The following is a 15,380-nucleotide window of genomic DNA, read 5'->3' on the forward strand; positions in this document are numbered from 1 at the left end:
TCTTTACTTTCATAGTCAAATCAGGGAGAAGAGGTGTAAAATTATACAACAATATGAAATAGAAAAAAGGAAAGAAACTTACTTGTTGGCTTGACGTAGATTTTTAGCTTCAGACAAGGCTTCCTACCCAAGTTTGGATGCGGTGATGCTACAAAGGAAACAAAGGCCATAGAAAATCATGGAGAATTTATGGTCATGAGGTAAACTACAAACATTTTACCCCAGATTTGGTTAGTAAGAAGACTGCTCCAAATCCCCCAGGGGCTTCTCCAGTCATAGGTCATGAAAACGTTTTTGGTCAATCTCGTTGGCATGTGCAGATTCTAAATACTTTTGATATTTTAACTTTGAAGTACTTGTTTCCAAAGGAAACTGCTTTGTTTAGATGTTTATTTGCAAACCTCTCATGCTGAATTCTCCAGTGACAATAGAGAAAAGGTTTTCTTAAGATGACCTTTCCATGATATCCTGGTTACAAGTGTTGCAGCACTGGAGAGCAGAGCACCACCATTCCAGAGTATATTAATTCCTTTTTAAAGCTTTTCTGTTGTCATTCTGGGTTTTATTTGGCTTTTGAGCAATCCCACAAGCAGAAGCAATACATCACAAAAATTGTTCCAAGATTGTTGAACTATTTTCAAAGTGCTTGTGTGGATTATTTATTTGCATTGTTGTAACCCTGCCCAGTAGTGGAAATTGTATCCGCTGAGTTTTCCTAATGTTGAATATGGAGGCGTCATAGAGCTAATGGTGTGTGTGTGGTGTAGTGTGACAACAACCTTTCCATGGAGGGATTTTGCTTTTTTCAATCTGAAAACTAAACTTTTTTTTACTGGTATGTCGGCTGGTTATCGAGCAACATGAAACATACGTAAGGCTCAGTTAGCTAATGTTAGCTAACATCAAATGATGTCATAATCAAATTATTTATAATCAAATATAATGTCAGTTAAGATTGTTTGTATAGTTTCAAACCTAAATTAACAGACCATTACAAACTTTCACCAATGTCTGTAGTAAGTGGTAGTGCAATTACACAAGGTAATGCAACATGTGGGAAAAAACTAGCTTGTTGACATTGGTCTGCTGCCACAACATAAAGGCAATTTATTTTTAGGTAAGGTCATATGTTTAGGATATTTACTCCGCTATAGATTTAGTTTTATTCTTTTCTAAAAAAAAAAAAAAAAAAAAAAAAAAAAAAATAGTATTTTTATTACTATTAGTGTGGCTGCACTGTTGGAAGTGTGTCAGCAGTAACATTACTAGCATGTTGCCTCAGCCACTACAAAGTAGAGGTGGGCAGATCAATCCAAACATTGATAGTAACGACACCAACACTGGCAATTAAGAATAACCCCACTGTATCTCTAGACTATCTCTGAGACCTCCATCTTATCCAGCTAAAGGAAATGTTGGCCTAGATTGTTACATGTTCCTGAGCTCTTGTTTAATGAAGAGCTAAAGGTGTTTATTTCACACCTCAAACATTTAGTAAATAATTAAGCAAATAAAAGTAATCTGCAATAAATTACAGGTAGTAATAAAATAAACTACTCTTTTATGCTACGTCCACACCTACACGGGTATTTTTGAAAACGCAGGTGTTTCGTCCACACGTAAACGGCATTTCGAATCACCGAAAACGGAGATTTCTTAAAACTCCTTTTTTGCGTTTATGTGTGGACGAGGAACACAGAGTTCGTCACGCAACGTCAAAGGTATGTGCCTTTTTTTCACATTACGCTGTGCGCTACGTTATTGTTTACATGAGATGAATTGCAGAATGGCAGATAGTCATATTAACAGTATTTTGTCTCTATCTTCAGGTTTTACACCTTACATATACACACGCAGTTACTGTCCCTCTATTTAGAAAGGCAGAGGCGTCACGGTGTGATTATTTTGCGTGTAGTTGTTTTTTTCCTGTGTAATAATTTTCAACATTGCAATCAAATCAAAAAATGCCTCTCTGTGCAAAATAGGTTCAAAAACATGAAAAACTGTGGGATACTGTTTGTCTGTGATTTAGACAGGGGGAACAAATTGTGGCAGGATGAGCCTGATGTTATTTGTATCCTGCTGTAACTTTACTGTATAAAGAGCTAACATCTCCAAAATGTCAGGAGTAGTTAGTCATTACAACAAGTGTTTGTGAACTAAAAATCAAGAATGTGGGATACGGTTGTCCCGTGATTTGGAGAGCCCAGCGCGTGCTCCTGACGAAGGGAAAACCAGTTCTGATGAGGAGACCTACCTCGGCACTTGTGCAGGTGAAGCCAAAGGGCAGACATGCTTCACCATATTTTCTAGTCTTTGGCTTAGAATGAAGTTGGTTTGCAAACATATTCAGCGATGCTTCATCTGCTGCTTTGCGTTTGTGTGGGCGCCCCGTGCTAGCAGTGTCCAAGCCTTTTTTTTTTTTTCCTTCCCCTTTTCATACCTCGCCCCCCCTGCAATGGCTCTGTGCCCCCCCTAGGGGGCGGGCCCCACACTTTGGGAAGCTCTGATTTACTCAGTGTAGCAACCAGTCTGTTACATGACTAAGACTGGATGTATGATTCTTTGTGTGACAGGAAGGAAAATCTGTGTCTACATTAATATTTTTGAGAGTTGCCTTTTTCCCCCAAAGCTAACAGCTGATTCTTCCTGTCACTGATAGTAAATCATTCCAGCTGATCTGACCAGAAAAATAATAATTCAGACTCCAAAATAGTTTCAAATTGGCAACTTCAAGCAGGAATCAATCTAGCTTGCACAGCGAGCCTGACCCTAATAACACGGTAAGTAGTAATATTCAGTTTAGCAATATAAAACAGACAGTATGTACACTGCTATGTACTCACAGATATAGTAGTACTCATGTCCTGGCCTGAACTCGAAGCCCAGGCTAAAGGGTGTAAAGAGCTGAAACTTCTCAGAGAACTTGAGTGGCCCATTGGGGCTCTGTGGTCTGTTACATTCCCAGCGTTTAAAACCTTTTCTGTGGTGGTCGCAGGACATGTATCCGTCATAGTTCACCATGTACAACACATAATGCTCCATGTGCACGGCTGACTCCGCCGCCTCGTAGTGAGGACAGTAGATATCCAGGTAGTCATTGATTGCCACCTCCACTGTGTAATCACCCTGAAAAAACCTGAGGAAGAGAATACATTTGGTCATTTCTTTTTTTATTTAAGAAGATAAGAACACAGAATCCAGAATACATGTTTATGTGACATGAATAATACGTGACTTACAGAGCTGTAACGGTGAAACTACAACCTGCAAGCCTCATTTAAGCGTTCAGTTAGACAGCAAACTTTATTTGTTTATTTACTGATTTAATCAACTTTTGGAGATTGTTTTGTGGGCTTGCATTTTAAAATCTGAACATTCTTTTAGATGTTCAGTATTAAATAGTTACAAATGTTTGTTCCATACACACATAAAAAAAACATTGAAATGGTTGTCTAAATCAGGCTCAGTAAACTGTGAGTTATAGTTAAGTGATTTTTTTTTGTAAAATTTGCCATAAACAAGTCAACAAACAAAACAGACCACTCTTTTTTAGTCTTTGCGTTTTCGAACTTTAATCTGTAACACAATGGGGACAGTCTGAAGATTTCAAAATCAACATATTTAGGGACAGTATTTTGAATACTCGAAATACTTTTACTGAGGATTTAAAAGTAAAGTTTTAATAACTGTATCAGAACATTTTGTTATTAAACAGTGAGCAAACAAGTTTTTTTTAATTAATAATTAAAAAAAAAAAAAGGTAATATTTCATTTTTAAATTAAATATTTTGTTAAACAAATAACAAACCAATTAATTTGCTAATCATTCACGCTTCATTATTTCAGTATCCAATATAAAAACTTGAAAAAAAAAACCCCAAAAAACATCCAGGTTTAGGTCCCTATCAGTGTCCTGGGAGACACCCAAGGCACTCTCGAGGAGAAATTATGTTGTTGACTGTATCAAAGAGAGCCTTAGGATTAATTTTTCCTACTGCAAGTAGTTTAGAGAAATACAAGGCTCAATGCATTTTTTGCCATGCCATTAAAGATAGACAAGAGACAAGTGAAGTGTGGAGACCTCAGGGTTTTTTTTGTGGTTTTTCACAGGTGATCAGTTTTATGGCAAATCCACCAAAAACTGTTGTTGGATTCAGTGATGCAAGGAGGAGATTTAATTCTTCCGCCTTGTCTACTCTGTCTACATTATACATGCTCCCCTAGGGCATATGATACGATATGATCATATGATTTTCACTGCTATGCAGATGACACCTAACTTTATCTATCCATGAAGCCAGATTAAAACAGCACCTAGTTAAACTGAATGAATGTCTTAAAGACATAAAGACCTGAATAACCTCTAACTTTCTGCTTTTATATTAAGATAAAACTGAGATTATTGTACTCTGCCCCAAAAATCTTAGAAATGTAGTTTCTAGTCAGATGCTTACCGTGGATAGCATTACCCTGGCCTCCAGTAACACTGTGAGGAATCTTGGAATTGTTTTTGACCAGGATATGTCCTTTATATACACGTATTAAACAAATATGTAAGACTGCTTTCTTGAATTTGTCAACATCTCAAGAATTAGAAACATCCTGTCTTAAAAACTAGCTCATGCATTTATTACTTCTAGGCTGGACTACTGTAGTTCATTACTATCAGGGTGTCCTAAAAACGTCCTGAAAAGCCTTCAGTTGATCTTAGTTTTGCATTTCAGGCTACAGGCTTTTCTTGCTTTTAGTGAATAGGATCTATGCAGACTGAAGGAAAGTCTAGAGACACTGCTTCTTCTTTATCACTAAAAGAAACTAATGATTCAATGTAGAGCTACTGTGCTGCAAAAAAACCCCAAGCCGTCACAAATCACATATTGATGATCACAGATCTTGTATTATTGTGGAGCTTGCAATATAAAGTGCGTTGAGGGAACTGTTGCTGTGATTTAGTGCTATATAAAAAAATTGAATTGAACTGAAATGATTCATTACCACAAACACGACTGCTTTTTTAATCTGTTACTTGTATGGTTTATTTAAATGCAGACACACAATGGAGACAGAACAAAAGTAAATAGCAAAATAAGCTGTTTGGCATTGGCAAAGAAGATTTGGCAATTTTTTCAAGGGTGCAATCCACATACTCAACTCTGCTGTTCAACCCCAAAATGCGTTTTCTTTACAAACGTGCCACCATTTAAGGGGAAATAAGTAGACTTTTCAATGGCAAAAATCTCTTACCTAGGGACTACATTTCACAAACCTGTAACACATGGCATTATAATTATTTAAGGCACTTTAGGGGGCCACTTCAGAGTTCAGTGACTTAAGTTGAATCATAGCACTGATTATTCCAATATCACCTGAAAGTAGCAACAAAATGTAATCCTGATTAAATTTGGGAGGCGCATAAAAGCAGCTATTGTTGCAGAGAGGAAGGCAACTTTCCTCTGCCTCACCCTCTTTGTCTTTTCTAACACTATTAGCAAAGTGCAGCTTAACTCATTTAGCTGAAGGATCAGGTGACGCCAACAGCTCACAGAGCAGGAAATTCATTCGCCGAACTGTGCCCCTGCAGCTCTCACATCATCACTTATCTCTCTAATGGAGTAAGGTTCTTGGTCTGTCCCAATGTGATCACTGGGGTCACTACCACAATAATCAGCATTATCTTAAAAGCCACAATGATTAGTGGATTAATTGGTTCGAAAACCAATAGAAAAATCATCAGAAATTATTAGGAAAAAAACATTACAGCAACTTTAAGAATAGTGGGGAAAATGGCTGGTTTTCCTGCCAGATGTCTTTGTAAAGTCAACCTTTACAACTTGATATTTCTAACTCTGACAGTTTTGTTTTATAAGTTCCATAATTACAAAATGAATAAGAGCTGGCAGTCTGAGACTGCTTAACTCTCAAATCAGGATATTTTGTGATGAGAGATGTGATGTGATTTTTTCTCCAAGATGATGATTTTTGAAAAATTACTTCATCTCAATATGCAAGACAAAAGAATATGGAAATTGTCACGTAAATGAATCCAAAACCTTTTATCCCCAGTAATCCCACTAGAATTTAACTAAACAGCAATTCTGTTTGGTTGGATCCCTAATTATTACCAAAGCTGTAAAGATTAATCAGTAGTTCCCAGCAGATCCTAGCATAGATTGCTGTCATTACAGGAAAAGTGTGCAATTGTGAGGAATTGTTGAAATCCTTTTTCTCCTATTTATTAGTTAGGAGCATAGGTTAGAGATTTGTCTCTTTTTTTGCCTTTTATTTTAGGTTAGGTGGGAATAAGGAACACAAGATGTTTGTTTGTTGTTTTGGCACCGGTCAATGCTGAAGCCAATAAACTGCTTCATTGCATCTTTATTTGTTTGGTATTGCTGGCCTCATGTCTGTTTTATATCGAGGTTATGTAATAATGAATTACTATGCAGTAAATATGTGTGTAATGACCATCGGGAAGGTAAAGTAGTCCACCTGGATAGAGAAAGAAACGTCTCTTGTGTCGTGAGGTATTCATCATCATCATCATCATCATCATCAACTTTATTTATAAAGCACTTTAAAACAACCACAGCTGACACAAAGTGCTGTACATTGGAACTGTAAAATAAAATTACATGAGATATAAATAAAAAACAAATAAAAGAAGAGTGAAATCATTAATTAAATAACTACTGCATTAAAAAAAGAAACTAAGTCTCACTGAGGTTAAAAGCCAAGGAATAAAAGTGGGTTTTAAGACGTGATTTAAAAGTGGACAGTGAAGGGGCCTCTCTAACATGCATGGGCAAATTATTCCATAATTTTGGAGCCACAATAGAGAAGGCCCTGTCCCCTCTGAGCTTCCTCCTGGATCTCGGTACCTCCAGGAGCAGCTGGTCAGCTGACCTGAGAGACCGACAGGGTATGTGGGGATGAAGAAGCTCAGAGAGGTAAGGCGGGGCAAGACTGTGTAGGCATTTAAAAACAAACATAAGAATTTTAAAATTAACTCTAAAAGACACAGGCAGCCAGTGCAGAGAGGCCAGCACGGGGGTTATATGCTCTCTTTTTCGAGTTCCTGTTAGGAGTCGTGCAGCCGCATTTTGAACCAGCTGCAGACGTGAGAGCAATGACCGACTGACCCCCACATAAAGTGAGTTACAGTAGTCCAGGCGGGAAGAAATAAAAGCATGGATCACTGTTTCAAGGTGCTGCCTCGAAAGAAAAGATTTTAGTCTTGCCAGTCGCCTTAAATGATAAAAACTGGACTTCACCACTGCTCTGATTTGGTTGTCCAATTTAAAATCACTGTCCAACTTAAAACCAAGGTCAGTAACAACAGATTTAAAATAGACTTCCAGGGATCCTAAAACAACAGAGGAGGACTCACAGGGACCACTTGGTCCAAACACCAACACTTCTGTTTTCTTTTTATTAAAATTTAAAAAGTTTCGAGCCAACCAAGCTTTAATGTCATCTAGACATGTGAAGAGAGGTTTTATGGAGATGGCATCCTTGCGTTTTAGTGTCAAATAAATCAACCAGTTTCTTTCCCCAGATGAACTAATTTCAGGTCATAATAAATAATAATGTACTGATGTTTATATAGCAGTTTTCAATTTTTACCGACTAGATAAAGCACTTTAGAGCTATATTTTTTAATTAAAAGTCATTAAACAGTTAGTATGCATGCCCTTGGTTTCTCAGTAAGCTCCGCCCCTTGCACATCACATCAAGTTTCAAAGCACTATGACGGTGTTTGCTTTGCTGTTCTCATGAGAAGTTTTTGTTGAATCTGTGCTGCTAATCGCTCATTGAAGTTAGTGATTACTAAAGTTCATTTCTGTGTTAGCTGGCATTGCTCACTGTCGAGTCACCCACCATATTTCGCTTAGAAGCTTCTATGCATTTTTAAAAGTGTAGTGAAAAGAGAAAAAAAAAACACTCGTTTCTTAATTTAAAAAAAAAAGGCCAAAAACATAGGAGTAAAAGCAGAAAAGATATCTATCCAAAGAAGTCGCAGATTGCCCCGGAACAACGTCGTCGACCGGTAAAGGACTTTGCAGACGTCCTGGATTCAACCGATAAGCGACTGTCCAGCTTCTACATGAGCATGTCTCTGATCGAGATTCTAAACCGTGAATTCCAATCCCTGAGGGAATCTTTAGAATTCAGCCAGCAGCAGGTGGAAATGTCACTGAAAACACCATGCTACAGACTCGGTCAAGTCTCTAAGTGAGAAAGTCACCCAGCTCAGTTAAGAAAATGAAAAATTAAAAAGACTGCCATCGGTCTTCAGACCCGTAGCATGAGAGATAACCTGGTGTTTTCAGGTATCCCAGAGTCTGCTTGAGAGGACACAGAAGTTACTATAAGACCCACCCGAAACTTCCGGAGGACACCGTGAAGAACATGGGCCTGGTGTCTGGAATCTGCGTCCTTTTGTGGCCAAATTCGGTAACATTTCAGCAGAAGGAGCCGTTGGCGAGTTACAGCAGGGAGCTACAAGGAATGGACTTTAGTGTAAACGACCAGTTTCCCAGAGAGATCATGGAGCGACACAAAGTCCTGTTCCCTTTCATCCCTCCTGCATCGCTTTTGCATGTTTTTCTTTCTTCTCCCTTCTCTCACTGCACCGATCGGCTGTTTTCCTAGTCAGTTACACACAGAGCACCCTTGACCTTTACACGTCTGCACGGCATGATCAGGTACATTTGCACTCAGTGCCAGCACATCCACTACGGCCTCACGGCACACATAGACATGGGGAGACCTCAAGTTTGGGCTAAATTAAGAAATGGACAGGCTCAATACAGCAGGAGCTCAGCACAATTGTCAGTCCGCAAATATAGTTAAACAATACATGAGCGAATGGCGCGTGCCGTTCTCTTCACCCCAACCATAGGCAATATACTTTCTTCTCACATATCCATCACTCTTACTCTGGATTTTTTCCTAGTCAGCAGCTCACTGTTGAGTGACATTTCAGACACTGAGATACACTCGATAGCTGTCAGCGATCATGTGTCTTTAACTTTAGTAAATAAGAAGGTCACTCCGCCAATTAAAAACGGGAAATTTAATAGATCATTACTTAAAAATGAAGATTTTATTAAATATTTTAAAAAAGAGTGAGCTTTATATTTAGACTAATGACCTGCCTGGAACATCAGCATCTGTTCTCTGAGAAGCAGGAAAAGCTGTGATAAGATGTAAAATAATTTAATTCACATCACAGAAGAAGAAAAGAGAAAACAACCATATTCAGGAATTAGAAGAAATAATCAAATCATAGAAGAAGACGATGTGTCCTCCTGGGAACAGGAAATGCTGAACAAAATACATAAAACATAAAATACATAAAACACAACTAGAATGAAATGACATTATCAATACCCCCCCCCCCTTCCTCAATCTTAGTAAAATCACTTCAGTTGTAAAATTTTGAACATGGTAACAAATCAGGTCAATATCTAGCCAACCAGTTAAAAATAAAGAAAGAAAAAATGACTTTAGGAGCTGTTAAAGACTTATCTGGGAACGCACTATATGACCCTGAAAGAATAAACATCACCTTCAGGGACTTTTAAAAAACTTTATATTTACTACAGATGAACCCATCTACAGGCAAAATTGATCTTTTTCTTGATAACAGACGAATAAATAAATTATCAGAAAGTCAAGCAATAGCACTGGCCACAGCGCTGACATCAGGTGAAATCCAGGAAGTCCTGAAAAGTACGCCCAATCACAAGGCTCCAGGTCCAGATGGATTCTAGCAGGATCCTACAAAGAATTCTGGACATTTCTGGCACCAGTATTCCACAGAATGCTGCAGGAAATCAAGGAAAATGGCACCACATTTGAAGTCTAACATTAGTCTCCTTCAAAAACCATGCAAAGACCCCATATTTCACCACCAGCTACTGTCCAATATTCATTATAAGAACCCTGACCAGACTGGTTTCATAAAAAGGAGGCACTCATCAACAAACGCTTCCATAAACTGGTTAAAAATATAAATAATATTGTAAGTTGTTTGCTTTCCTGGTAGATGGACCTGGTCTGTCTGAGTAGACTTTTACCAACAAAAATAGAGACTCGCTTTTCATTTATTTATCCTGCCTCCACGTGCCTGTATTTGTCTACTCATCTTAGAATTTATGATGCCGGCATTTGTAACATAATAATAGGAGTGTGGAGGTGTGAATGGAGCAATGCTATGGTGTCATTATTATAGTTGATTAAAATAAATTCTAGAGTCTTACAGTTAATTTACATGTGAAAAAAGTTGCTCATGAAACAAAATTGAAAGCTGCAAACAAATGTCTGAGATTTATTGGCTACTCATGAAATTAAAAAAGTCTTGAAGTTATTAAATGTTATATATTTAATAACATAATTCTATAAACCAAGCATGCATGTGTTATAGTTTTTCATTTGAGAATCAAATTTTGTGATGTTTTCATGTGATTAAATTGAAGAAAGTGGAAACAGACCCAAAGCAGGTGATGCAGAAAGCGAGTCAGGGTTAAATCACAGATTGAGGCATATTTAGTCATTTTAACTTTCCTGGTATTTTCTTTTATATATATTGCCAAAAATATTCACCCATCCAAATAATTCAGGTGTTCTAATCATTTCTGTGGCCACAGGTGTATAACATCAAGCACCCAGGCGTGCAGACTGCTTCCATAAACATTTATGAAAGAATGGGTTTGAATGGACTGAGTGGTCCTGTGATGGGATGCCACCAGTCATGAAATTTCCTCACTACTAAATATTCCACAGTCAGCTCTTAGTAGAATTATTACATAGTGGATGTGACTGGGAATGACAATAACTTTCTGCAGAATCAATTGCTATAAATCTCCAAACCACAAATATATACAAAACCTGACATGTTGAATTTACCATGAGTAAAATGATTAGAACAATTGTTTTTTTTTTTTTTATAGCTCTGTTTAGCTTCTGGTTTAATTACTTTTTACGAACATATTAATAATCGGAATAATTAATGATCAAAATTTTCAGTAACTTTGACATTAGACAACAGCTTCAAGATTTTCTCCTTTTTATTAATAATATTTCTGAGATCATATTTCAAATCCAAAATATATTAAGAGTTATAGAATTAAAAAAAAAATTTAAGTTTGAAAGCTGACTAGATACACTATTTAGAATAATTTGAAATAAACTATTTGAAAATTTTTTTATTTTAACTGTGATTTTAGCTCAAATCTCTTCCTTTGAGGTTTTAGACATTCAAGTTATTCCCTTAAAAATATGAACGTAAGCTCTCCATTTTCTTTCCAAGTATTGAAAAAATAACATTTAATAATAATAAAAAAGTTTAGACTGTTAATGCAATAATTCATTTCATTATTTCAAATTTTGTTTTTAATTACTTTTATTAATTGCGAGGACTCCTATTAAGTAACAGTCTGTCATGAAGTCCATAAAATTTATTTCATTTTTTCGCTCACTGGAATTAGGGTCGCATAAACGTCAATAATTTATTGCACTTTTATTTGATTAACTTGGACTTTGCGAACACAAACAGATAATTTGGGTAATTCCGAAAAACATTCTCACTGTTTTCACACAAAAAGTAAATGACCACAGCCCTCTGTGCATAAATCGAACCTGAGATCTGATGAGGAGTGACAGTCGTCCAGTTTTCCTTCATCTCTGGGATTTTGGGGAATGATGGTGCTATTGTTGAATGCAGAGTGTGATTGGTGGAGCATGTCAACTGCTGACAGCTGGCACAAAGACAGTGGGTGGGAGGGGTTGTTCAAAGTGGACCATTGCCCAGCCATTTTCTCAACCCCAACTTTTCCAGGTTAGAAACAAAAAATCCTGTCTGGCTGAGCCTGAATGTCAGCTAAATAAAATGAAATCTGAACAATACATTAAATACAACATTTAGAATCTGATATTTTATTAATTTACTTTAATTAGTTTTATTAGTGTATTTATTGCTTTCTGGTTTTAGTAGCTTTTAAAAAGTGCAATTTATTTCATAGTACCCTCACTTTTTCAAGAGTTTTTAAAATAATAACAAACTTTATAAGTCTGGTTTTACTCTTTGACCTGTGATTATGTGCGTCTTTGTAGGAAGAAAAAAGGAACTGTTCCATATTTTCTTACTTTTCTCACTATTATCTTACTTTTTCTTGTTTAAATGTTAAATTATATAAATCATCAATTGTCAAAGTATGTGTCAATAAATGGTGTGGGCTTAACAGAAGTACATCTTTTATATAGTTTCAACATCTACAACTTTGCTAATTATAGTTTAAAATAGTAAATAGTAAAATTTAAAAATAACATTTTCTTCTTCAAAAGTCTTTTTATTAGACAAAAGGTTTCAATGCAATGTATACAATAACACAAAATGCTTCAGAATTTTCAAAATTTCAATCTTGTTCCCACCCTGACCCTTAAAACAACAAATAATTGGCAGCCTGCTGCCCAACCAAACTAAAAACAGAAAAAAAACAAAAAACCCCAAAACAAAACAAACAAACAAACAACAACAGACTCATAAAAGAAAAGAAAGAAAAAATAATAAGAAGGGGGGGGGGGGGGGGTTCCTTGGACTACTCAGTAACAGTAGTTGTGGGCCTTTCAAAGAAGTCCAGAAAGGGGGACCACAGTTTATAAAATTTATTTTTAGACCCACAAACTGTATATCTAATTTTTTCCAAATCCATATAGGACATTATATCTTTTAGCCATAGTGTGTGTGAGGGGGGAGAAGAGTCTTTCCACTTCAGCAATATAGCTCGCCTGGCCAGCAGTAATGAAAAGTTTAATGTTCTGAGTCTGGAGTTGGACAGATTCAAATTCTGGACCGCACCAAACAGCACAGAGTGGCTCTGGTTCAATTTGATGCTGCAGGACATCAGACAGCGTATGGAATATAATGAAATAAATATTTTGTCGTTTCCTTAATCTGTCTGTGTGTGTGTGTGTGTGTGTGTGTGTGTCTTTACTTTACAACAAGACAAACAAAACAACAAAACAACAAAAAAGGTGTAAAAACATTATGTGCCAATTTTTATCATAACCTTTTTTTTTTACATTTATTCTTTAACAATATTGATCCTGAAACCTTTTATTGATTATTATCATTATCTTTCTGGAAGACAGGTACAAAATCTGTACCTTAGCAAAATTACAATTACTCTTTCAGATTGTTTTTGATCTGTTTCACTTTTGGGCTGCAAATAAGGTTAATTTTATTTGTACTATTGACTTGGCTCATATCAGATATTTAATATTTATTTAAACTGCCACACTTTTTTCGTTTTTTTTTTTCTTTTTGTCTCGGCCTGTGGATTGTCTTGATTTCAAAGGGCTGTAACGCCAGAAAACACTGGGTGATCTGGGCTTGGCATCTTTCATGCGGTCGAGCCACTGCAGTGGGGCATGATCTGAGCAGAGGGTGAACGAGTGTTTCAGGAGGTAATAGTGAAGGGAGTCGACCGCCCACCGGATTGCCAGGCATTCTTTCTCCACTGTGCTCTATTTGCTCTATCGCTCCGTCAGTTTCCAGCTAATGTACAGGATAGGGTGATCGACCCCCCCTTACCTGCCAGGAAAAAACGGCCCCCAGCCCTCTGTTCGAGGCAGGATAAAAGGGAGGGAAAAGTTAAGAGTGTGGAGCAGCAGCTCCCAGCAGAGGGCCTTTTTCACCCACACAAACACCGCATGGGATTTCTCTGTCCACTGGACCAGATTTGGGGCACCCTTTTGGGTGAGGTCAGTCAAGGGAATCTGCCAGTAGCCTTTGATTAAATCCAGTTGCGTAAAAAACTGTCCTGTGCCCAACCACTCCAGGAGTTCATTAATCCAAGGCATGGGGTAGGCATCAAACTGTGACACCTCATTCACCTTGCATTAGTTGACACAGAACCGTATAGATCCATCTGTCTTAACTACATGAACTATGGGGCTACACCACATGACGTGGTTCATTTCTATCACCCCCATTTTCAGCATTTTGGTCAATTCTCTCTGAAAAAAAATGGTCTTTTATGTCCAGGTAACCTGTAGGGCAGTGAACTACCCACCAGACCAGGCTGGCTTTCGAAATGGTGCTCTGTGAGATTCCTACAGCTGGGCAAAACGCTGTTGCAATGCAGCAACATCCGCTCTCTGGGCCTGTGTGAGATGGTTATCACAATTGAGGGAGGCAAGAATGGTGGAATTTCGCACCTCCAGCCCCAACTTATCTCTCTCCTTAACCAGGCTCACCAGAGAAGGGGTTTTAGCCTCTTGCAATGCTTTTAGGAGGTTGAGGTGATAAATCTCACCGTGTGACCACAAAGGGCCCTTGCCATTTGGCAAGTAATTTTGAGCCTGTACAAGTGAGTAATACAAACACTTTATGTCCCAGTGAAAATTGCCTGAGTCTAGTCCATCTGTTGTACAGGACTGCTGACGTTCCTGGGCCTGGAGCAAATTCTAACATGACAACTTCCCCAATGTGTGAAGCTTTGCTCGCAGATCCAGGATGTAGTGAATCTCATTTTTTGGACCTTCGTCCCAGTTTTCCTTAATTAGGTCCAACAGGTGGTAGAAGCTGATCCAAACCGATTTAATGCCCAATAATTCCTTCAGCTCTTTAAGTGTGCGAGACAATGTGCCCTGGTCAGTTAGGCTACGTTCACACTGCAGGTCTTAATGCTCAATTCCGATTTTTTGATTAAATCCGATTTTTTTGTCTGCTTGTTCACACTACAAATAAAATGTGACAGCAAACGCTCTCTAGTGTGAACGCTCAAAGCGGCCCGCATGCGCAAAACAAGGCGTCACACACAACGCGCTCTGTATAGACCCAGAGCAAACAGTATTGTTTGACTGATGGCCCTTAATATAAAGACTTCGGACTTTACGTTTCCCAATTTTTGCTTTAAGTTATTTTATTATTTACATAATAATGTAAATAACCTAATAATTATCCTTATTGTTCTTTTAGAGGAGCGGTGCTTCAAAGGATAGTTGCAGATTTCTGTCAGAATCTGCAGATTATACAGTACAAATAAAATGTTCACGTTTCTCCAACGTTGTCTTCCCAACAGTTTCACTGACATCTACACGGGATGGCCAGGAAGCGTTCACGATGTCTTCTCGGGCGCTTCTCCGGAGCTGATAATTGGCGTCTGTCTTGTGTCAGTGACGTAAAAGACGGATTTAATGCAACATGACCGTTCAAACAGCAGTCGCTTTCTAAAACATCGGATATGTATCGGATTCAGTACCACATACCCGTTCACACTGTCATACCATGATCGGATATGGGTCGCATAGGGTCAAAAAAGTCGGATTTGATGCGCTTTCGCCTGCAGTGTGAACGTAGCCTAAGTCTC

The 15,380-nt window shown here is 37.8% G+C and overlaps 1 protein-coding gene across 1 annotated transcript in view; it reads right to left on the reverse strand.

The window, feature by feature from the left end:
- The window catches only part of LOC308400066 (ephrin-A2-like), a 55,417-nt gene that overhangs the window by 1,872 nt on the left and 38,165 nt on the right, over window positions 1-15,380 (reverse strand). The window contains exons 2-3 of the mRNA XM_080887555.1: window positions 2,847-3,139; window positions 83-148 (exon numbers count right to left, since the gene is read on the reverse strand). Of these exons, the coding sequence (XP_080743681.1) occupies window positions 83-148; window positions 2,847-3,139 (359 nt within the window). The remainder of the gene's footprint in view (window positions 1-82; window positions 149-2,846; window positions 3,140-15,380) is intronic.

This window comes from Rhamphochromis sp. 'chilingali' (assembly GCF_963969265.1).
Source record: "Rhamphochromis sp. 'chilingali' genome assembly, chromosome: 7".
NCBI classification, from domain to species: domain Eukaryota; kingdom Metazoa; phylum Chordata; class Actinopteri; order Cichliformes; family Cichlidae; genus Rhamphochromis; species Rhamphochromis sp. 'chilingali'.